Genomic DNA, 25,256 nt, shown 5'->3' with positions numbered 1-25,256 from the left:
TTCTACACAAGAATCAAATGTTTTCGAACCTGTGTAAACCTCAGGGTATGTGGGAGAGGTGGTGTATAATCATTAACACCCTGCTTACTGGCACTTATTTCCTCTGGAGCTGTGGAGTTTGGTCTCCTGCTGCCTGCAAGTTTTACATGCTCTGGTCAAGATGCTTTCCCTTAGCATAGAAGAGCCATGAGAACCATTCGCTTCCCCCCTTCTGGTATAACTCTGTGCATATGTTGTGTCTGTATATTCCCTTTTGGAGGCTTTGTTGCTTCCTTGAAGTGTGGAGCTAGAGGAACGAGCAGTACCAGGGTGCTCTTCAATTCAAGGAGTTTTCGTTTCCTTTTAATACTGGGATTTGATGTGTTATTTGCCCAAGCTGTTTTTCTTACTACAGGCATAGGAAAGAACACTTACAAAAGTTTAGTATTTGTTGTTGATACCAATGACTAATTCTTCTAAGATACAGATGATGAACTCTTGTAAGATTCGAACTTCAAGTGATTGGTTACTTTTAGCAGTAACAGTAATCAATGGCAGTGTGATGCAGTTAGTATCAGCAGTGTGAATATGACAAGGATATTGATGATACCTACCTTTTAAGCTGAACAGATGGGGAAAAGTTTTTTTGGAGTTTATACCATCTTCTGAGACTAACTCATTTCTGTGACAGAAAAATCACATGAGGCTTCAGTTAAATGCTTATATATCCCCTGTCTCATCTTGGATAAAATGGACAATATTCTGTGATAAATAAATTACTAATGCTTGAGAAAAACGTTTTTGGGAGTGTTTCTAAAAAAAAATACTGACTTAAAAAAGCTGCACTATAATATTCACTTGTCAAAGTTTTTCTCTTTAAACGTATTTCTAACTTTCTTGTTGTATTCAACCCATCTCTTTTAAAGAGTTTTTTCTTGGTAATAAATAGGTAGAATATTGTCATTCATTATTTCATTAATCTTAGGCAAATAACAGATTATCAGTTTTATGGAGTTAAAAGTAAACTAAAATGTAACCTTTTTAAAACAAAAACCTGCTCACTTGCTACAGAAGAGCTTTGGATGAAACGCAGCTGTTGAACAGTTGCTTAAAATAAATTGCATACTTTAAACCCACCAAGAAGATATATGAGGATTCAAAACTGTGTCACAAATCCTGACCTACTGAGAAAGAATGCTTAATGAAAAGACTACTGTACGTTTCACTGTATCCTTTGCAAGGAGGGTGAAATTCAGGTCAACAGGATAGAAGGCTTCCAGGACTCAGGAAACCTGAACAATCGATCACTGAGTAAACATTATTGCAGATACTTATGGAGAGTAATTGATCTTGATCTTGAACACAATAATAGGCTTTATAAAAGGATTTAAAATGTTGTAATGTTTCCATATCTACTCTGGTATGATATATTGACAGTAATTACTTATGCATTTGTGAGTCCCTGATTACCTATTTTTTTTATTTCATTGACATTGAAGTTTCAACCCAGACTTTTGAGTTGGGAAGGTTATTTAAAATAGGAGGGTGGATGAGTTACTTGAATGTTATAGTAGCATGTCTCAGCAAGAGTGAAATACTGAGGTTTCATAATAAAGATACAGAATGTTCTCATTTATGACAAAATTGAAGTTGAACTCATCATAGCTTAATAGCTTGCGGTTGCCATATATTTATTTGTAAAGCATTTATAAAACTATCTACTGCCTTCACATCTGGAAGCTTCACATCTTTTCAAAGCCCAAAACAAATGCTCCCACTCATGTGGGGTAGCTAAGCTGTCACAGTTATTGACTCAGACATATTTTTATCCTTATGTGAAGATGTGCTTAAAAGGAGGAATGCCATCATCCTGGACTTTTGTTCAAAAATGTTTTTCTGCTTATGGTTTTAAGCAACATTTGAATGCCACTGTAACTGAAAGAAATCGAAACTTTTGTTCTTCTACTCATAAGCATTCTTCATTTTCATGCTTTCCTTATCTAAGCCTTACAGCTCTTGCTTTATGGTGTGGCTCTCACATAAAGCAATGCAAAAAGAGAACATTTCAAAATGTAGTTGTCTAAATACAGAATTTGGCAGCCTGCCCCTAAAGTGGGCACAATACTTGAAACCATAATAAATTTCATGTAGTTGACAAGATTTCCAGCTGCCCTTGCACCCTAAATAGTCAGCATGTCTGATTTGGGTCTTAAGGATTGCTTTAGACCTGTTCTGTTACTGAAGGGAGGCAGGTAGCCAAAGAAGTTAGCACTAATTCTAGTTTTTTAGGGCTGGCAGCTGACATGACCCTTGTATAGGTACCATGCAGAGAAATAGTAAGGCTGCAGTGCTGTTTTGGCCCTTCACTGTTGAGTCTGGCAAGTCTTTTTTGTCTTTAGTCTGAAAACTATTATCAGTATTCCTGAGTGAAAACTCTCCTGTGATTTGTGTGAAAAATATTATTGCTTGTCCATTTGAAATTAGGGATTTGATCTTTAAGATAGGAGTAGCCACATAATTAGCACGTGTTTGTTAGTTCATGTGGGCATATCTGCTTATTAGCCATTAGGAAACAAAACATTTTAATGTAATTGCTCACTTTCTGTGAAGATTAGACACAGAGATGGGCATGAGCTGTGCAAGCAGCTCTTATGGATCTTTTCTTCCATATGATGCCACAATGGCATCTTCATCACTGACACACCACTGTCCGCTGGGTTTGTCTTGTCAAATAACAAAGGTGTGGAGTGAATTGGGACTTCCAAGCAGTCAAACTGCTTTTTTAGTGAAATGGCAGAATATGTCCTATCTAATGACAGGACAGGATTACAGTATATATGCTTGCTGTAATCTTCTTTATTTCTCATTGCACTTCAATGTGAAATATATTTACATTAAAGTCAGAGGACCACCTTGACCCTTCTGTCCCTTCAAGTGTTAAAATTTTACATAAATTTATTGAAAGGCAGCACAGTATGTTACTGCCCTTCCAAGTATTGCAATAACATTTTCATCCAAATTCACAACTCCACAAACTTTGCATTTATGGAGTGTGCAAGTCTTGTGGTGATTTTCCAATAGAGGCTCATGTCATCCTGATTTTAATACTCTCTTTAATATTCATTATGGGGTTTTCCGCATTTTACTTAGACTAGCATATTTTAATAAAAGCGTCTCTCAAACTTCTCATGTGTGGCCATGCTGATAATTTCTGAGAGATCTGGTTTTCTCATTTTGCCCTGCATATCATAATATCATGTAATCTTTTTTTGCTTGAGCAAAAGTGAAGAATACCTTAATATCTACAGAAATAAGAATGCATTACCTGTTTCATTGTTAGTCTCCTAAAAATGCATGGTTTCTAAAATGTACCCAGTGTAAGATAGTTGAAAATGAAAAATAAATTTTACAAATTTTAGTCTTGATATAGTTTCCAAGAAGAAAATGTCAGACTATCAGGTTTAACTGTCTCTGCTCCATGGTAGTAGCTCTGACACTTCTGCAGAGCCCTCATGATTTCAGTAGTACTGTACCTGTTTTGTGAGAGTCCAGCCACTTGGACCAAATGGCCAGAGTGGAGCCTCATTGCCCCCAGAAAAGATCTGTCTATTGCAGTGTGCAGCTACTCCAGCAAAAAATAAACTGGTTTGTCTGTACAAGAGGCAGTAGATGGTAATCTTGACTGAATTTCTGCCTAGAGAGAATGTGGACAACTCTTTCATTTTGCCTACTGTGCTCTCTATTAACTGGAAAAGTTCTGGAGTGAAATTATGGTTTTAGTGGCAGTTAGGCAGGTCAGCTCTCCTGCTGGTATTGACCATAGGAGCTGCATCCTTAATTGTGGAACTGGCTGTTAGCTGATCTTCCTGCTTCAATATTGTAACTATGAGGCCTGATCCAGGAAAGCACTTAAATGTCTCTGTAACTTTAGGCGTGTGAATAGTTGTGCTTGTTCCGGTGGGAATTCTGACATGCATCTGTGCTGAAGTGCTTTGCTGGATCAGGTCCTACGCCTCCACTCCTAGCAAAGTCTCCTAGGAATATGACAGCATTGTCAACCAAGCTAATATGACAAGAAGAGTCTAAATTTTACTTTTTAATTGAAGGTTCCCAAGAGAAAGCTATGCTTGGAAAATTCCTGTATCAACCTATCCATATAGTTGTCTGTTTTTAAAATGTATCTTCTGAAATAGTTTTGCCATTAGGTAGAACTAAAAAAAAAAAAAATCTCTAAAACACTGTATGAGTATTAAAGAAGCTGAGTTTAATGATGGTTGCTGAAGGACAAATACAGTCTCCCTGCATAGGCATCAGTGCACTCAGAAGAAATACATTGTTGTAAGTGTTTCCTGGTTTGGATCAATACTACTTTCATTGGTGTTTTGTTTCACTTTTGTCTGTCAGGTGGTGGGTGACTAGTATTTCAAAGTAATTAATATGAATTATTGTTGTAGGAAAGCATTTTGGCAGTGAGCTGTACTCGTGCAAGTTATAACTGGTGTACTTACGCTGATTAACTTTGTGGGGTTTTTTTTTTTGACAAGAAGGCATACGTGATTGTCTTTGAATTCAGAACTTCTCTATCAGAGAAGCAGGCATATCAGATGTCACCAGCACAGTGCTTTCTGAGCCTAGCTAGCAAACTGCCTTTGTCAGCATGTTAAAATGGATATTAAAGGATATGAAAACTCCTGCATGACCGAGCAATGAACTTCATGTTAACTGTGCATTTAACAGTGCAAATCTTTAAAAGTGAAGTCTCTAGTGCAGCATTTAATTGATAAACTTTGCAGTTGTGGTTTGAGGAGCCTGCATATCTCTGGCTACTGTTTTGGCTTCAAGTACAAATGTTTAGTCAAGTCCTTTTCTGAAATGCTGTGCAGTCTTTAACACCCTGCAGTAGTGATGGTTGCTAATAAAATTAAGCTGTAAGGATGGTTAAGGACTGGGGCACCTTTAATACAAGGAAAAACAAAAAAAACCTGGAAATGCTCTGCCTAGAGGAGGCTCAGGGGGATCTTGAAAAGGGTTTGAAGTACCTGATGAGAGGGAAGGAAGGAGAGCAGCAGACCCTTTTCAGTAGAGCCCACTGTTAAGACAAGAGGCAGTGGGCACAGATTGGAACACAGCAAATTCAATCAGGACACAAGAAAACATTTGTCATTGCTAGGGTGGCCCAGCACTGGAATGGATTGACCAGGCAGGTTGTGAAGTCTCCACACAGCTGGACATGATCTGGAGCAACCTGCTGTAGCAAACCCTGTTCCAGCAGGGCTGTTAGAGAAGGCAGCCCGTGTTCTCTAGAGGTGTGTCCAACCTAAACACCTCTGTGAGTGAATACATTGCTGCTGTGATGCAGTAAAGGGGCTTATATATATTATTTTATTTATAGGTTATTTTATATATATGATAATTAAAACCATGTTCATGTTTTCATACACATACGTGTATGTGTGAAATCAGCTGGTGAACACCAGATATACTTTAAGTATTCCTTTTTTAGCATTATGTGTGTTGTTGATCAAACCACTGTGCATATATGTATTTACTGCTGACTCCTGTCTGTTCTTCCTCTAAATCTCTCCTGATTTGCTTAAAAATGTATTTAAATGTAAAACACTCTTGAAATGACAGGTGTGCTGTAGGGTTGATTGTGGACATCGCTTTTAAAGGCCCATAGCTTTCTTTGGTCCCACTTTTGTTATTGCACTTATCTCACAAGTGCATGTGGTAGAAAAAAGAGCCTTGGCAACAAGGTCGGGCATTGTTGTGTTTGATTTTTTTTTAATTTATTTTTATTTTTGGAGGGGTTTGTTTTGTTTTGAATTTTTGAGTTGGCATGTTTTGTTGGGGTTTTTTTCTTTTGGGTTTTGCTCTTTGTGGGATTCTTGGAGTTTAGTGTTTTACTTGTTTGTTTGGCTTTTTTTAGAATCTTTGGTCCTCATTTGGAAAGATTTTTGGAATACCTCTAAACACTTTTGTTTTTCATTAGTGTTTACTTCAGTAATGAACATTAGTTCATTAGAATGAACATTAAGAGCCAGCTAACCTGTTTCGTCTTAAGTCAGGAGGAAAAAAAGTTTATAAATGTAATACTGGTAGATAGAACTCCTCTAGTTTTATATATGTAGGAAGAAGCACAGTTGCAAACCCTGAAAACAACCCAATATCTGTAGAATCAGACCAAGTTTATGAATTGATGTTTGGAAGTATGTTTTTTCTTCTGAGATTTTGGTAAGCAATTGGTTTCTCAATAAATACTGCCTTCAAAAATGCAGTCTTGATTCAGCATTTGGATTTAGAAGACTAAAGGTTCTTCCTATATGCTCTTAATGGTATCAGAAATGTTGGAAATTGCTTTTGTTTTTCTTAATGGAGTTATAAGAGTGACAGATTGCAAATTGATGTGTTTTGGTGTGCAGATTAGATTAGTAAAATCCAAGAACCATTTTTGAAGTGAGCACTGAATTTTATGGTTGAATTAGATAAATATATAAATGTCTGATACATACCTGAGGAAATACTCAAGTATTCAGTAAGTAAGTCTGTGAACAGATACTGTTATTTTTTAAAGTGTTTATTTGTTTCTTAATAACTGTGATTTCAGATTAAAGGTTCTTACAGAGTTTAATGTTAAATGTTACATGTGCATTTAGTATGGATACAAAGGGAAAAATAGAGTGTACACAGTTTTATTTATTAACTCTGTGGCTCAGAAAAACTTTTTAAATGTCATGATTGCAGTTTAAAATATTACTAGGTCTTTGCTGGAATTCCTCAAATAAAAAGTTTTATTAATGTACATGTGATGTCCTTGTCTAGCAATGAAAAAGGATTCTGCTATAGTATTGACTATTTCCAGGTTAAAAAAAAGTTAAATTCATAGAAGATGTAAAAAGACCCAAAACACCTTAGCAAAAACAATTACATGATTCAGGTTTTTCAGAGAAAAGTGATAGCTATTTTCTGATTTTGTTTTTCAGTTTCTATAGCTAGACGTGTCCAAGACCCATTAGCTGAGCTAGTGAAAATCGAGCCCAAACACATAGGAGTTGGAATGTATCAGGTAAGATAATACCTGTATCATTTAATCTAAGTCATCTGTCATGATATAGAGCAACACCAAAATGCTGCTTTATAATTGTCAACTGCTTATGTCTCCTTTAAAAGATGTTTTCAGTTTTGATGGAATGGTAGTAAATGCTTAGAAGTCATAAACTGCCTTTTTTTAATCTCTACTTTTAATGATTGTGATTGAGACTCTGAAATGGCTGTAGCCAGATGTATAGTCTATTAAAAACGTCAAATCAGACAGGTAACCTGATCTGTAAACCTTTCTCTTTTTCTGTATTGTTACAGCAATGGGGTTTTAGTTCTTTGTGTAAAATACAATGAGATATTGATCCTCCATTTAGAAGCCATTAATTTGTACTATTAGGTGCATTCCTTTTTAGAAGTTTGTAATAAAAGGGTTTATTTTGAAGCATTTCATTTAGTAAAGCTGAATTGGAAGATGTTTGACAATTGTGATTTTTATACATTTTTGTAGGTTATTTCTGAGAACAAACTTTTACTTTCCAAGTTTCATTACAAAGAGCATGATGTTAGGAAGTGGTGCATAAGTTATTGTCATTTTACAGCATATTGGCATAGATTCAGGAAAGCATTTATGCATGTGCTGATGTCCCACCAAATAAAGAAACAAACAAAAACCCCCCAGAAAATATGGCAGATGCTTTTCTTTGTATTTTTGAAACTATAGAATGGGAGTAAATTTGTGTGACTACAGCAGAATTCAGGACAGAAAGCATAGAACTGTCTGGACCTGTTCTTTCAGGTCAGCTTCTGAGCGTTAATGGGATAGAATGCAATTAGCAGCCTAGAACCCCTTGCTGCCACTGCTAAAAGTGGTGTGACAAAGAGAAGATGTTAAAATCTTCCAACAAATGTATGCCCTGTTTTGTTTTTACAGAACTCAGGGTCAGCATTTTAGTTGGTTAAAGTAGATTTCATAACTGCCTTTGGAAGTCCTACTTGTTTTACCACAGATGATAGAACATATTAATGTTGCTTGCTAAGAGCAAACTTATTGGCAAACCTAACTTAAATCTTTTGGTATCAATTATACCATACTCTTTCTGGGAAATTGTATTGAAGGTCTGAAACACTGTAGATTTCTTTAGCATATGTATCCATATTTCAGTAAAAATGTACTCTAATGTGACACCTATAAATGTGGGTGTGGTCATGTGGCAAAAAGATGAGCTTCAGTCTGAAGTGTAGTTGATCCCCCTACTTGTGGAGACCCAGAGATTTAATTTATAACAGTAGCAGTGATATGTTAAAACAAAAATAATGGGAAGGGATACAGATTTTTGTTCATCCTTGCTTTAAGGGACAAAGTATTAAAAAAATAACCTTGAAATGCTGGGTTAGCATTTAGAGAAGTTGATTGATTTTTTTAAACAACAGTTCCAAGATGGAATATTTTACTATTTGCAGTATACTCTGAATTCTTAAGTATTAGTAGCTTGTGTTGGTGTGTCTAGGAGATACTGATTTAAATGCATACCATCTCCTGTGGCCCATGTGGGCATTGTACAAGCATCCATCTAAAGCAAAAAGACATGGAATTGGTGGTGGTCATATGGTTTTGGGATCATTATACAATGAGATGAATGTTGCACTGAACAATATTGAGGCAGCGCACTGCAGTCTCAGGGACTGAAGCTGGTGTCATTTACCTTTCATTCATTGAGAGCGAGGTAAGAACCATGTTCCTGGCCCTTCCAGAGAAGCTTCTTGATCCACTACAGGTGTGTTGTGAGTAAATGCCCAACTGTGCTATTTGTTATTGTCCAAATTGGTTAGATAAAAAGTTTCAGCAAAATAAATTCCAGGAGCCTAGGATAATAGAGGTAGACCTCAAATACTGGTCATTCCCTGCTATATGCATTTTTAATTTTTGTCATGGTTTGAATAAACCTATGAGGTAGATACATGTCCTGGTGGAATTCATAAGAATCACACAGCAGCTATAGTGTGCTTGTTCAAAGATACATAAATTTCTCAAGTGCTGGATCTTAGCTGTGTTACTGAAAGCAAATTTGCACTCTTGAAAACAAAGTCAAAAGGTTTGCTGCCCTCTGGGCATGACAGCTCTCTTGTGGCACAGAAGGGAAGGGGAGGAGAAGAGGAATTAAGCTTTTGTGTTTTGTCTTTTAGAGACAGCCGCTTGCTGGTGTCTCAGAGGACAGGCATGGAAAAAGCTGTTTTGTTGTGTAGGGAGTTCCCAGAGTAATGGTTGATAGAATCCCTCAGATAAAGAGTATTTCAGGTACAGAATTTTACAATATCCAAGGCTACTTGAAAGGTTTTATTACATTTTAATTTATAACCTAAATGCTGGCTGCAGCTTTTTATTAATTTCTGTGATGAAATATGCAGTGCACAGTCTAGATCAGAAATACAGCAGTCTTTTCACAGAGGTGGTTGCTTTCTTAGCCTATTGTAACTTTAAACCTAGCATTTAAATATGACCTTTCCTTTCTTAAACACCCTGAAATTGATATCTAAAATCTGGCAAATACAGGTTTTGGCATTCTTGTCCTGAAAGAGCGATAGTGATTATTCTGTCAGCAATTAGGCAGAGGCAGGCTGAGACTGTGCTGCTGCCCATGACCATGGAAGCTGTATAGCACAAGCAACACGATGGTTTCTCCAGGGATGGTTGCGCACTCACTGTGTGTTGATCAAAGAGTAAACTCCCTGAGGGGATGGTCCTGCCTTTTCTGGTACTCCTGCCCAGATTTTTTTGTGTTCGTAATGGCTGCATGATGTCCTGACTTGGCATAACAGAGGGGCAGCAGTGCACAGCTTGCAGGAGAGTGGAACTGGGGCAGCTGCCTTCACAGCAGCCTCACTGACTTGGGACAGGGCCTCTGTCAGTTTAGGATTGCCAGAGGTCCCAAAATACTCTGCTTGAAAGGCAGTGGCAGAGACAATAATTTGTCTTTTCTCAGGGGATGAAGTGAGAGACTGGTGAAGCAGAATCTGCCTGATGAAGGCTGTAGCTTTTGTAATGAGACTGTGATACAGGAGCAGTGTGTGTTCAGCTGAGTGACCCCTTTGGGCAGGAGGTGCTCTGCAGCTGCAGTGATAGCAGCTCTACAGAAAAGTGAAGTGCTCACGTGCTAAATCCTCTGCTAACAATATGAGCTTGCCCAAAGTCTGTGGAGTGTGTGCTACACAAAGAGAACGGAGTGAAGAGGCTGCATCTTCTCCAATTGCTACTTCCATGGGATTTTGGATCCCTCCTGTCTGGTCTCTTGGTATTTAGTGTGCACATTTGTGAGAGTATTGGTGTTCTATGGTTTTTCTAATGCAACTTTTCCAAGCAAATCTGCTCATTTGGGTGTGGATACTTTGGATATGGAATTGCAAGTTTCCAAGTAGCAGGAGATCTGTGTAAATTGAATCCCATCAGCTGGGATTTGTTTACATATTTTAGATGAAAAAAAGAATTGAAACTTGAACTTGGCCACCTGCTTTTATTCTCATTTCAATTTATGATTCCGAGTTTGCGCACTGCCAAGAAAATCAGGTTTGTCAGAGAAAAATAAACAGGCCCCAGATTTCCTAACAGGTATTTCCCTAAACAAAGAGAAGCACAACCTGATTTATTAGAGCCTCTCTCAGACTAAATTCTAATTGCCTAAAGGTCCTTGTCTTCCTTCATCTTTATCTCATTAGGAAAATTGTTTTTTCCTCCCAGACAGGAACCTGGCCAAAATTAATTTATCACATTCAGGGCATATTAGTATGATTTCTTCTGTAGTTGAACATGAAGATGATGCCCAGATTCTGCCTGATACAGAATATATTTGCCTTGTAACCTCCCCATGCCAGTTCAAAACTAAATTTCTATTTTGGGAGAAGCAGTTAGTGGCTCAAGACTTTATTATGCTGTACACTGAATTTTGGCAAAGAATTACCATTGCAGTTGCAATGATCTTGGAAGATATAGAAAAGAGCTGAGAATAAAGCTGCTTCACAGAGATTGTAGTTAGGGAATTGAATTTCAGAGCAAAGAAAATGAATAAGAAGACAAAAAACTTTACTCTCAAATAAAACCCCAACTTTTCAGAGGTGAGCAAAGCAGCACTAAGCTAAATTTTCATCATAGTAAAGAGGGGAATTAAATTAATATACTTCTAAAATGTCAAAACCTGAATCTGTGTTAAAAGGCAGAGAAATGATAAATAGAGCTAAGAAATATGTTAAGTTTGGTTGGTCTTTTGATGTTCATTTGATGTACAAAATCCCTGGATCCTAAAAAAACTGGTAACCGAGAGAGAGAGAGAGCGAGAGAGAGAGATAGATGGAGGTCACACTCATCTGTAGCCTATGAACAAAATGTGATCTGTGTTGTAAGATTAGAATTTTTGACAAGATCTGTGTAATATTAAAAAATGTGCACTATGACTGATCTGTAAAAAACAGTATCCTATTTGGTCTTTATAATTTCAGGAGTCCAAAAATCTGTTCATAATCTATTTTTGGGTGTGGTAACATCTTCACTGTTGAATGTGTTTGGAAAATTAGCATCCTCAAAAGATTTAAGGGATAATATATTTTGTCCCTCCTATCCATCTTCCTTTCCATGGTCTTCTAGTTATTGGAGTGCATTGTTTTTGCATTTTATTATTATCTGCAGGAGGCTTTATTGTTTCAGTTGCAATTTGATTTTAGTTCTAGGCTTGAGATTTTCCCCCAAAGAAGATGAGTATGTTTTGGTAAATGACAGTGCAAATTTAGAGAATGCTTTCAATCAGATACGCTTTCTCTTTGGTTAGACCAGATATAAACCCCTTTAAAATCCAGCTAGTTAATAGTGAGGCATCTCACTGGAGGTTGTGTCTCAGTTGGAGAGGAAGGAGCTTTTTTCTTTCTCCTAGAATTCTCTCTAGAGTGCTGTCTGCTATTGCAGGCGATCCTTGCCTGGGTCCTTCCTTCCTTGTCTCAGGGCCAGACAGGGGCAACTGATAGACAGTGGTGGAGAGATGTTAGTGGCCTCTCCAGTATGTGGCTGAAATTGCCCATAGCCCTTCTTGTTTGTTGCACTCTTTAGTTGTCTTCCTCAAAAGATGTCTGTGGATGGCTTCATCACTGCTGAGATTTTTTTTTTTTACCTCCAGGTGGTCCCTCTGCAACAGGAGGGCTATTAACCCTCCTGTTGTGAGGGACATTATTAACCTCCCTTTTGACAGTAGTACTGCTTAAAATTTTATTTTTCTGGTGAACACCCATCATGCATATTATTTGTTGGAGACAATCTGACTATATATTTGATGCAATGGAGATATCTGAGAGCTGAACTATAGCAACATTTTAGAAATACAGGGATCAAAAAGGACAACCTCAGGGATACCTCTAAGTGCAGGAGTATGACCAGGTGTAGTTGGTTCAGCCTGATTCAGCTGTGGGCTGAAAAACTCTGCATTATTTCTGTTGTCTTTACTGCAATAGAATCTGGCTTGTCCTTTGCACTGCAGGTATTTATTTGTTTGCCTCTTCTTACAAAGCTCCAGAAAACAGAACTCAGTAGCTTTCTTTGGGTAAAGCAAATCTTGTATTGTTTCTCAAGTAATGAAAACTTGAAAATTCATGTTTAAGTAGAAAGCTTCTAATAAAAGAAAAAGCTGTGAGGTAACTATTACTAGTGATTGCAAATGAGTTGTCAGAATCCAAACACTGGTCATCACAAAGAATCAGTGTTTGGTTTGACAAAACCTTCTTTTTTTTTTAGAATAGATACACAGTTTTAAATGGTGAAATATATGAGACTTTGTATCATTGGTATCTGATTTTGGGTATATCTTCTTTATGTAGTACACTTTTATTTAATAGTGTGAAGCAAAGTATTGGAACTGATTGTTTTTCAGGAGAGTGTGTTTTCCACTGAATTTTTAAGGAGTTTATTCCACTTCTTTCTTTATTTTGGGGGATTTTCTTGATTGACCCATAGAGTATATGAGTAGCTAGGTGTATTACTTGGACAGCATAGGAGAATCACTCATGTATGATGACATGATGAACAAGAGTGTCTTTTTTTAAACCTCTGAGGTGGGATTGTCAAAACAGACTCAGAGCTGAGCTTGCTGTATTAAGCTTACTAAAACAAGTTTGTGTGGATTCTCAACTTACATTTTTTTGATTAAAAAAATTGGACGTCGTATTAGGTGAGCAGTGCTTTATTTTGTGTGATTCACATAGCTCCTGTGGAAACACAGTTCAGCAGGAATGTTGTTTGCTGGTCAGAATTGTAGGTTGCAGGTTTCAACACCCAGCTGAACAGCCTGTCTACAAAAGGCTTCAGCATTCCTTCTGTATTACTATGCTGAATATACACATACAGTTCAGCAAAGAACTGAACCTCCTTGGATAACATTGGAATTTCATGAGCTTGTTTATGGTTTTACGTACTTAAATTGAAGTGGTTGCCTACAGAGAATCTTTGCTTAAACAAAGCAAAGTCTAAGGGTGAGAATATCAACACTGAGTTATGTGTATCTTGCAGTAATCAAACAATTTAGTAATAAATGTAAATCATTCCTTTTTGGCAGTGTATGGCAGCTGGCTGGTTATGGATCTACCTTAAATTGAAAAACCTAATAAAAGGAGATATGCTAGTGGACTGGAATCTGAAATGAAAGAAACTAGCTATACTTGTATAAATTTTAAAAATAGGCTAACTGATATGTTGACATTATTGTAAATTAAAAAACAAGTAGTAACTGGACAAATTCTGGGCTGCTTCTGTATTGGATCTCATCTCTGAATAAACTCACTGGGGCTTTAAAGACAGGGACATGCAGGATAGTATTTCATTGTGCTCTTAGCTCTGCTCTTCAATAATGGAAACTTAAACCTCTCCTGTGAACCTGCAGTCTCCTGCAAAGAGATTATTGGCACTGAATGTTTTTCCTGCATACTGCAAGTGATTGCTTGCCTTGAAATTTGTGGTAGAGGGAGAGAAGTACTCAAGATTTTAAGATTTACAAAAACTTTTTGAGGGATAGGGTGTGGTGGCTGTACCTATAAAATATTTAGAGCAGTCCAAAAATCCAGTGTCTTGTCTGTAAGGAAAAAGGTGTATTTATTTCTTGACTTAAATGGATATGTAGGCTGGTGAATAGGTTTGTGCTTAATACAGGATTTTAGCACTGCACAGGTTATGGCATCCTTAATTTTCCTGTAGTAATGATGAAATATTAGCTCTGTGAGGAAAGCAAACAAAAAAATCACACGTGCTCTTTGCCCAACATAATTTTTAGAGTAAGTTATGAGCTTTTCATTTTTAAAGTAAAGCTCTGTGAACAAAGCCATCTGATATCCAATGGGAGCAAAGTCTTTGCAGACAGCTTTGCCAGGGAGATGTAATAACCCCATAATGTTTTGGATGTTTCCCCACCCTACTAAAGTAGGTGCACAAAACTTAGGAATGCTTTCCAAGTAAGTTGCACCTCTGGCAAGTTTGTGTAATTTAATCTTCAGCAGCAGTTCTGCTGACTGCCAGGAGTGGTTTATGTATCCTGTAACTTGGAAGTCTCTCTGGTTGCATCTACCTATTCTCTGGCTGGCAAAGAGAAATCAAATGTTCTGCCAGCAAAGCACAATAAACTTTTGCTAGTCTATTACAGCCATTTGCAACAAAACAAAGGGATATAGAAAGAAATAACTGTTGTGTTATAAGTTATTTTAGCTGGCACACTGTATTTACTGGCATCTCCAGGAAAACATGCCAGCTCAATGGGGTGAGATGCTGCCCCTTTAAGGAAATGAAGCAAAATGTGTGCATGTGTATTTACAAAGAGTGCAAGAGCACGGTGGTATCACTCCATCTGCACATGTCACTCATGGAACTGCCCATGGACTGCATCTCCTTTTGCTGCTGTCACCAAAAATGCACTGTGGACAGCATTTGAACACTTGTCAGAGATGTGCCTTTGTAAGCAACTTGAACTGCAGGTAAATTTTAGACATTACTGCTAATAATCCCCCTCTCACACTACTGCTGTTTGTTTTTAGAGAGTTTGTACCTGCATATGTGGGCTTTTACAGAGCTGCTGAGGTTGTAGGAAAAGTGGGGGAGCTCCAGAAGTGTTAGTGTACTGAGGTGGGATGATCTAAGGGTGTTGATAGGAAACAGCTGCTGGACAGATTTGCCCTCCCTGTCAGTTTGTTTCTGATTGCTTAATTACCAGTTCTCTTGGCAGAAGTTTGTTAGGAAGTTTTTTGTCACCATATGACAACAGACTTGTGATTCATGCTGTAATAGGGCTAAAGTGAGATGTGTTATTGTTCATGGAAAATAGGTGTAAAGGTTGTTTAATTCCAGACCTCTATAAAAGCAGCACATAGAAAGTTGTGAGCAGAATTGCCCAGATGTAGGGTACCCTGTCTGCAAGTCTGCTTAATATTTCAGTTTGATTTTTTTCCCAGTTTTGTAAATGTACTTGGGCAGAGCTAATTCAAACGTAGGCTGACCACCTGAGTGAAGATCCACCAGGCATATTAAACTTTTTGAAAGACTGTTCTGATGGGGGAGCCAAGTCGCAAGAGGAGCCAAATGGGAATTGTGAGGCTGATATCCTGCAGCTCATCTTGATATGGCTTCTGTGTGCATTGGATTGGAAAAACTTGTTTTGACTTGGTTGACTAAAAGCTGAAACAGAAAAGATGATGATGAAGTAAAAGTATTGTAAAAGTATTTTGATTGAACAGCTTCTGTAATGTATGAGATGCTGTTGGGTTTCCTGTTTACATTTCAAGTGTTTAATAACTTTAAGTGAAAATATGCAAGTTGAGCACTGAAGAATTGTTCAGCTCCTTTCATCTGGGTTTCTGTTAAATTTTCATAACTTAAGTTCTTCACATTTTTGAGACTTTAAAATACTACCATAAAAAACCGAGCTGCAGGTTACTTATGGTGTTACCTGTACCTATTAGGAGCTGTTTGTGTTTGTGAATTTGTGTTTCATGGTCAGTTATCTTTTATGTGAGGTAAATTAATTTCTAAGGTGTTTTATTACAAATTGTATTCAGATTTTAATGTAAATATTATAATGATCAAATTGATAAAACTATTACCATAATAAAAACATATCTTTAGTGTCTGAAGTCAGGTAAAAGTGTTAGTAGGGATGTGAATCACTTGCTTTGAGTATGTGGGGGGGCCAGTTTAAACAGTGCAAATGTAAATATTATTTGTTGCTGGAATTCCATAGTCACTGCTTGCTGTGCAGTGGTCATCTGTTGTTTTGGTTTCATGAATTAACAGTATATTCATTTGACTCATAAGGAAATATAATAATACTATCATGTTTTTAAGTGATTCCATGTGAGTTTGTAGCACAGCAGCTGTTGATTTGATACCCAAAGATCTGGAATGAGCAATAAATTTGTGCTGTCTTTCAGTAGGGAGAACAGAAGTGGCAATTAAAATTCTTATGATACTTTAAAACCATAAATGATTTGCTAATACATATGGTTTCATTGGTTGGTATTAAATAAAATAAGAACTTGATGTTTTGCAATGAAATTCATAAGATGATTATTTTTATGTAGTTTTAACAAATACCAAATTATGGAATGCTTAAAGAATTCTTTCATATGTTTACTTAGGCTTTGAATTAATTTTTCTCATTAGCTGTTTACTGTAAAATGTAGGTAACTGATAAAATTCATACAATATGTTAATGTACATATTTGTTTTAATATTGGACCTGTGATAAAACCTTTCTCCCTCTTGAACAGCAAGAAGTAAGTTGAAATTAAATTAATGCAGGAGGAATTTAAGTTAGTGTTGCTGTTCCTCATGATAATTTTGTGACAGTTATGTCATTCAAAAGACATCACTGAAAGCTGTCATCTTTTTTCACTGAGACAATATAGCATGCAAGATTTCTCTGATGTTTTGTAATTTGTTGCTTTTTAGATTTTTATCTTGCTAATAACACTTATCCTAACAAACAGTTTTGAAAAAATCATTTTAGAAACTAAAATCGTGTTTCGCTAGACAGTGATTAATATCTGTGACCTTTATTTTTGTATCAGGAACATAAATATACACTTTTTTCTGTGTCAGTCATTGTCTAAGATTTCATCTTTGTTCTGCTTTCCATTACATACCATGAATTATATGAAATTAATTTAATCGCTACTCCAAACAGAAATTAATGTGCCCTAATCCAGAGTTACGTTGTTTGCTTTTACAACTGTAAGTCATAAGTAATTAATTTTCCTTGGAAAATTAATTCACTTACCATTCCCAGTAGCATCATATGTTGACACAGGGTTATAGATAGTTTAATATTTTTGTTCAGCATGTTGGCTTCAACTTTGGAAGACCTTAAAGCAAAACAAATTCTAATTTACTCAACTGTATATAATTCAGGGTTATTTAAAGTGAATGTTGTCTTTATTGCTGTCAACCAGCTGATGGTGATGATTCTAAAATTATATTCAGTCTTCCAGAAAACTGATGTCTATGGACATATGTGATTTATTTCTCCAAAAGCAAAAAAAACTGTTTCATAGCATACATTAGGATAACAGGGCCACTGGAATCTCATCAGTAGTAGAAAAACTTAGCTCCATGGAGAACATCATAACTATATATTACAAAGCCTTGGGCTAAGAAGCTCTGTTTTTCCACCTGCCTTGTGTTGCTTGAGATGTTTGTAGGATTCATTACTCGTGTTGCACTCAGAAATTTGCTAAGTTGCCTTACTTTGGAATGTTGTTTTGTTTTCTTTATAGTCATGGACAGAAGGGCATCTCTTTACAGTTCCAAAGGGCATAATGGGCATTTGTGTGGGTGGCCCTGTTGCCCACAGCTGACTGCCCTTCATAAATGACTTTGAGTAGTGGGGCCAGAAGTCTTCCGGCATGAGAGAGGCAGCTTTTCAGTCTAATATTTCAAGTTTGCCAGGAGGACCTCTTTTCTTTTTTCTTTTTTTTTTTCTTTCTTTCTTTATTTTTTTTTTTTAATTCTGTGCAGCTCCATAAAACATGGTGTTTATTACTTTGGTTTATTTTTATTTATTTAAGTCTCCTAGCTGAAACTCCAGTGATGGCAGTGTTGCAGTTCAAACAAGCAAGGCTTATTTTATAAATGTCCCTTTGTGAGTTGGTGGCTGCATTTTGCCTGAATGCAAGGGGTTGATATCAATGACACTTAATTTAAAATTTTGGAGGTGGAAAGTAGAAATTGACATTTAATTCCAGTGTAAAGTTACTGTTAGAACAGGCATAAAAATATTATTGCATTAGCAATCACAGGAAGAAAATAAACTATGAGTACATTAACAATATACAGTCATATGACAGACTTGTATAAAATAGAGCAGTAGATAGATGAATTTTTTTCTGATGCTTTTTTTACAACAATATATTTTATTAAGTAGACAGTGTACAGAAAAGGTATTCAGCTAATATAAGCAGTGCCTACTAATAGTGCCTAAAGGTAAATTTCTCTGTACACAGTAAAGTTGTGCATAGATAAATTTTATCACACATCTCTTATACATATATGTGTGTAAATGCAGCATTGCTGAATGTGTTGACAGAAATCTCCACTAAATTCTCTATCTGTTGCTTTCAAATTCAATTATCTTGAGCTTCCCTAGCCTATATGAGATATTTAATGCTGCATTGTGTATCTGTTAATGTAACAGGTCTCAATATATACTGCTAGCTGTTTCATTATTATGGCTAAACTATTTAAAACTATGAGGCTTAAAAATGCAAAGTGTCCTGCAAAAAAACCATCTAGTGAATTGAGTTTGGCCACATACTTCTTGACAGTCGTGTCTCAAAGTGAAGCTGTGTCCTACCCGCCGCACCAAGCTGTTCTTGTGCTCCTTACCTGGGCTGCCAGCTTGAACAAAGTGCAACTCACACCAAGCCTGCAATTGTTGTGCATTTCTTCACTTTCACCTACCCTGTGCTTGGGTGTACTTCCCATCTCAGGAAAGTGAGAAGCAAGAACCGGCTCTATCCTTTTCTTATCCTTCTTGCTGGAGCATTTGCTGATTACAGGTCTGAGAGCAGGAGGCTCAGGACACCCGCCCCTCTGTGTCAGCATTCTCTTTAGTAACCCTACTGTCCTACTCTTATATCTAGGTACTGCATGCAACAATGCGCTGCCTATGAAAAATCTTGGGTGCCAACCAAAAGCTGTTGCTGTTCTTACAAATTTCTTGGCAGCGAGAGTTTGTGTTTTTGTTGGGAATATCCTCATTCATTTTATGATCATAGTGATTGTCTAAATTTGTAAGGAAAATGATGATAAAACAATTATTGTTTAGAAAGAATCTGCAGAAACTATTTCTTCAGGCAAAATTTCTATTTTGAACTCAGCTGTAGTTTTGGATTAGATAATTCAGAGTTGGCACTAATTCTGAAAAAAACATTGAGCTCTGGAGTACAATAGCAAAAATCCCAAGAAGCTTGAACAAACGCGTGCAGTGTCTCCTAGCGTGAGTGCCTGGCTCTTCGGAGGCCACCAAGAAGCCTGCAGTGATTGACATGCATTCTAGCAAAGCACTTTTTTCTTTTCCTCACACCCCCCCTCAGCAGTGTTGCAGTCAGTCAAAGTGTATAGACAAAGCTGAGTGAATACCAGTTTCCCCAGTACAGGGGCTATTTTTTCAGGAAGTCTAACTCAAACCAGATGTTTTGCTTAGACCTAGAGTTTGTTGCTGCCAAGCATCTCATCAGAGGTCAGAGTTCTGGGCTCAGGGCCCTGCTAGAATTCTTTCACAAATTGCTATTCGGTGAGGTTTTAATCCTAATGGAAAGAATAATGTGCTTGTAAAATCTGCAGTTATTACAAACACAGTATACATATTGTGGACTTCAAATGACTACATATTTCATTCCCATAAACAGGGAATGCAGATGAATGCAGTGTGTAATAGTTTTAGACATTCAAACTTAAACCAAGTATATAGTTTATACTACTGTTAACCATTTGCATTCTTAACACTCCTGTAAAATGAATAGTAATCTTGACTAACAATTGGCAGCTCGAAGCAAAACAAAATGAAAAAAATCTCCAGCGTGTTTTGACTTGTAAGCTGTTTCCTGAAGTAAATAGTAAATGCTTTTAAGAATGTTCAAAAACACTGCTTGCTAAGGCACTAGGTTTGGCATGGTTTGTTTCTTTCCTTCTTTTATTTTTTCTGTCTCAGTTTTTAAATGGCATGGTAGCAGCATTTTATGATCAAGTTAATCTTGCTTCAGCTATTTTTTCATACTGCAAATTATTCACCCCAAAACCTCAGAGTTGAGCATATATGCTCCAGCTTACTTAAAAACAAATGTTGGTGATACCAAACAATAAGAACAAGATTTAGTGATAAAAAAATCTTGCTGTATTTTTTGTCTTCTTGTTGGGAGCAGCATTGATAAATTTCTACTGTTCTACTGTGATTCTACTGAAGTGAACTTCGAGTGTAAGGAAAAGTTCTAAGGTAACTGGTAGTGTGCTGCAGCCTGCAGCTAGAGAAATACATATTACAGTGTAATATGTATCTATTCAGGGTAATATGAAGATTAAGATCTGAGATATCAGAAATTAATGTATTCTATAGAAAACAGTACTGTAGTGTGAAATTGGATGGTGTAACTGATATTGCAGTACAGTGAGGTTATAAGTGACAAGTTGTTTCAGTTTATGTTGTGTAGCATCTTATTTTTCAGTGAATGCTGCTGAAGAATTATGTTATTTCCAGCTCTTCAAAGTCTTACAGCTTAAGTGTGTTCAATTACATTTAATATAACTATGCTGTTTAATCAGATCCTCATTTTTGATTTTTATGTAAATGTGTTTTCAGTTTGGAAAGCATAACTTAAGATAAAGGTGTTGTCATTCAGAAGAGCTAATATTTTCTCATTTGTCTGATGATCATAGTGATAGTCATGCTGGAAGGAGATAAATATATGTACGGCACTATGTCTATGTTAATACTCTATGTTCTGAGACATGATGAGGTGTTCATCTACTGTGCAAAATACTTTTATTATTTATTAATAATAAGCAAAATAGACAATGATACTACAGTGCGGGTGTTACCTTTTGGAGGGGGGAATCTTATATACTCTTTTAACTCTTCACTAAATCTCCCTGTTGACTACATTTGTTTCATGATATTGAATGTGGAAATTTGTGCAACAAAACACTGCTATATCAGTCCAGTTGTTGAATAAGAAATTGATGCTCATATTTGGACAGCAAATTCATTTTCAGATATGCTATGCATCTTTCAGATGGTAGAGAAAATGGCTTTGTTCATGCCAAATTCTTTAGAAAGGAGAATGTGGCCCAAGTGATTTTGATAAGCTGCTTTTCCATTATGTACACTTGTATAAATATTTTTTTCCTTGGTTAACTGAATAAACATGACTTATTTATGTTTGTGTGTCCAGAACTGAATTGGAAAAATTGTGTTCTCTATGGGTAGATCATAAGTTTTAGTTTCTCTGTTAGAATCTGCATTTTTAATACCTGAAAGTAGTTCAATTGTTTACTAAACACATAAACCCCCAAAAGACTTAGGCTGCAAATTGGATGATCTTAGTGCAAGCTGCTGCTTCAAGGTGAGAAAGCCAGTACTAAACACACAATGAAATTAATACAACCTAATCATTCAGATACAATGAGAGAAAGTGGAGACAAACTGCAGTCTTATAAGAGAAGCTTTTTCATATTAATGAGTTTCCATTTGCCAATAATTCTGTCATTTGTAACTTGAATCATTCATCACCCCTGCAAATGGTTCTTTCAAGACATTATTTGCAATTTTGTCTTGTGTTTTTGTCCTTGATGTTGTGAAAATGACCGTCTACTGTTACAGGAATGAAAAGAGATCTCATTCAAACATCTTTTGTGTTTCCACTTTCAGTGAAAAATGTTTTTCAAACCTGCAGCTGGTTATTTCTGCAGGAGTTCCCACTTATATTCAGGTTTGATTGACATTTTGAAATGGCAGCTTTTCATGAAAAGCTGTTAACTTGTAGAATTTGGTTATGGTACTGAGACAGACTGACTTTGTTCTAGTGTTGGGGCCTGTCCAACCTAAACACAACCCTGCATCTGAATTTAATAGTGCTACTCAGCACAGGGAGTGTGAGCTTTTTTCTTTATTCATTTTTCTTTTCTGTTTTTTTAACACTGTTGCTTCTGATGTGTTTTTGTACCTGACCTGATAAGTACTCATCCTGATAGCTTCTCTGTCAGTAATTGGATTAATTGGCATTCCCCTTTCTCGCTCTCCTGGGGTAGCTAGCAGAAGCTAGGTTGTGTTATAATTTCAGTGATGGAATATATTTTCATTTTACATGATGAAAATAAGTGGAAAATGTTTTTTAATGTCTGTACAAATACTACAGTGTCTGTCTTAAAATAAAAATTACGAACTGCAGCCTTTATTATTTTGAAATTTTGGGTATGATGAAAAGGTTATGGTAGAAGCATTTTTTCTGAGCATTGATTACTGATGTAATTTCTAGTCAAAAACTGAGAAAGCAGTGCTTAACGCAAATATTCTGCTGTCGACTTTACTGAGCTGATCTTTAATACTATGCCAGGATGTTGAAAGCAGGAAAGAGAGAGACGTTATGCAAAATTAGTTTCCCTATGTGTATCTTGCCAAGCTTCTAAATAAGGATATTAAGTACCCATATACATTAGCTGGGAAGGAAAAGGAGTATTTTTAACTTTGAAAGAGATTGCTATTTATGTAAGGGAATTGAAAAAAAGTAGAGCTGCAAGCATCCCAGCATCTGTCACTGGATGGATGGCTTTACTTAAGTGTGAGAAGTAAAACATGGGAAGATGTTTGGGATTTTCCACAGGTTATTGGTAGAGTCCTATAGGAGTAAATTTGTATGATTTTATTTGGGAGCATTTAAATCTTGTTTTCTAAAGACATGAGAAAGAGTGCCATTGATTACAAGTAATTGTAAGTTATTGAGCTATATACCACAGTTAGAATTTCTGATCAACTGTTCTTTTAACTGCTTAATTGCTTGTATAAAACCTTCCCTATAGATTTGCACCTGCCCATGGTGATACACAAATTGATACATTCATCCAACCCTATGCCACTGTAGTTTGTTCAGGGTGCCGAGGTGGTAATGTGAAATATGTCCTGCTTATGTCTTTTGGGATGTTTGTGATCTGGCACTGGGACAGCTACATTTTAGTTAATATTAAAAACCATGGGACTTCTTGTGTTGAAATAAAATATGACTTGCTTCATCCTTTTCTTTGAAATGATCTAGACTAAGTGAAAGTGAATGTTTTCTCAGGTGTCCGTTCTGTAGTTTCTAAATTTTAAAATTAATTTTTGATCCCCAACCAGAAGATAAACTTTGTTGATGAACCAATGTTTACAGTTCTGTTCTGTAACTTTTTGTGAATGCTTGTGAGCTTCATGTGAATGTTCAAAGTAAAAGCATTCTAGTTGCCACCAGCCATTACTGTTAAGAGCTAGTGCATGCCACCACATTTTCCTGCAAGCAGAAGCAGGATACATGGGCACAAGCATTTTGGTATATCCTTAAGGTCACTGTGAAATAGGAGATGAATTGAATTAAATGGCGAACTGCCCACTGACTTCAAATGGAGCCAGGATTTTGCCCTTTAACTCAATCAAGCCCTAAAGGCAAGCAGATTTCATTCTTAAACAGCCCTGATGTGGCAGTGCTTCAAAGGAAAGTTGAGCTGTTGTGAAGTTGGACCCAAACAATGCAAAATGCAGAGGGAAGTACTGGGACCTTGAACTCCACTTGCAATACAGGGGCTACAGGTAAATGGCTACTGTCCCATTGGATGCAATGGAACATGATTACCCTTTGGGAATGCTGTCTGCCATGTCATTTGCTATAGAAATACATTCTCGTCATGTATTACTGATTGCAAATAGACATTTTTCCTATTCTAATAAATAATTAGAATACAAAGAACAGGTGAGACTAACCAACATGCTATTGCTTCACAATTATTCCCATGCGTAGTAGCACAGGTTGGATTTTTTTTAATAACTCCTCAGCAATAGCACTTAACATTTAAAATTGGTTGGTTTTTTTTAAAAATTACAAATTTAATGGTAACTTTTTCTGGTATTCCTTCTGTAGCAATCTGTGGTAAAATTTCAGGAGTGTGTATGGTCATTTCATGTGACATCTTTTTGTTTTTTTAAGAAAGATATGTTAAGACAGAATGTTTATCAAATTAAGGACTGAAACACTAGTGATTTGCAGTCACAGAAATCTTGGCTTGCTAGTTTTGTTTAACATGAACAAATGTTGTTCTTATTTGTAGTGGTTTAAATACTGTATGTTATTACAGAGCAAAATAAAAAATTTTCAGTGAACCTAGACTTCTTCCAGGGTTGCCATGTATGTCTGGACAGAGGAATTAAGTATCCTTCTAACACGGTTTTTTTGGGTTGTTTTTTTTGGGGTTTTTTTTTTTTTTTTTTTTTTTGCTTTTCCTCTAATTCAATTTTAGTTTTACTTCTATTTCAAGTTCACATTCTCAGCTTGTACAGAAGCATGCTGTGAATGAAAATTTTCATACCTCTTTGCTCCCTTAAGACGATCATAAATTTAGACATCACAAGACCTCAGAGTGGGTGGGTTGATCATCTGGACAATCTTTGCAAATATTAAACTCCTCCCCCTCCATTTGAGTATTTTTTCTCCAGCCTTTATTCCTGCTGTATAGTTGTCCATCATTTTGCTTTAATTTGTCTGATGGATATAATGAGCTGGAGCAGGGAAGTAAAGGAATTGTTATTTTCATGTCCTCCTAAATTTCTGTCTCTTTGGTGAAAGAAGTCAGTGACAAATCCATTTATCCCTAAATTATAGATAAAGGCTACTTTTATTTAAGGCTGTTCTAAAGCAATGTTCCTGATGATGCTCTCAGTCTTGTCTTTTTAGAAAGTGTAAGTTTCTGTCCGGGGCCTCTTCCTCTGCGACTGCTTCTCTCTACAGTGCCGTAGTAAAGCTGTGCTGATGGATGCTATGTATATATGTTACCATGAATTAATATCTCAGGGATATCTCAGGTAAATCTGGTCCTGTCATAGCTTTTCCTTGCTTACCTGAGGGCCAGGTAATTAGTTTGTACTTAATTATTAATTAATTCTTAATTAAGTACTTAATTCTGAGTAGTGCTGTTACAGAACTCATGCATTTTG

General features: G+C 36.5%; 1 protein-coding gene across 2 annotated transcripts in view; it reads left to right on the top strand.

The window, feature by feature from the left end:
* Nucleotides 1-25,256, top strand: part of SRBD1 (S1 RNA binding domain 1) — a 124,201-nt gene that overhangs the window by 67,593 nt on the left and 31,352 nt on the right. For both annotated transcript variants that reach the window (XM_059468112.1, XM_059468114.1), the window contains exon 18: nt 6,963-7,045. In XM_059468112.1, the coding sequence (XP_059324095.1) occupies nt 6,963-7,045 (83 nt within the window). The remainder of the gene's footprint in view (nt 1-6,962; nt 7,046-25,256) is intronic.

Source organism: Ammospiza nelsoni, chromosome 3, assembly GCF_027579445.1.
Source record: "Ammospiza nelsoni isolate bAmmNel1 chromosome 3, bAmmNel1.pri, whole genome shotgun sequence".
Lineage (NCBI taxonomy): Eukaryota > Metazoa > Chordata > Aves > Passeriformes > Passerellidae > Ammospiza > Ammospiza nelsoni.
The sequence above is the reverse complement of the archived record's forward strand: the minus strand, read 5'-3'. Positions and strand labels throughout refer to the sequence as shown.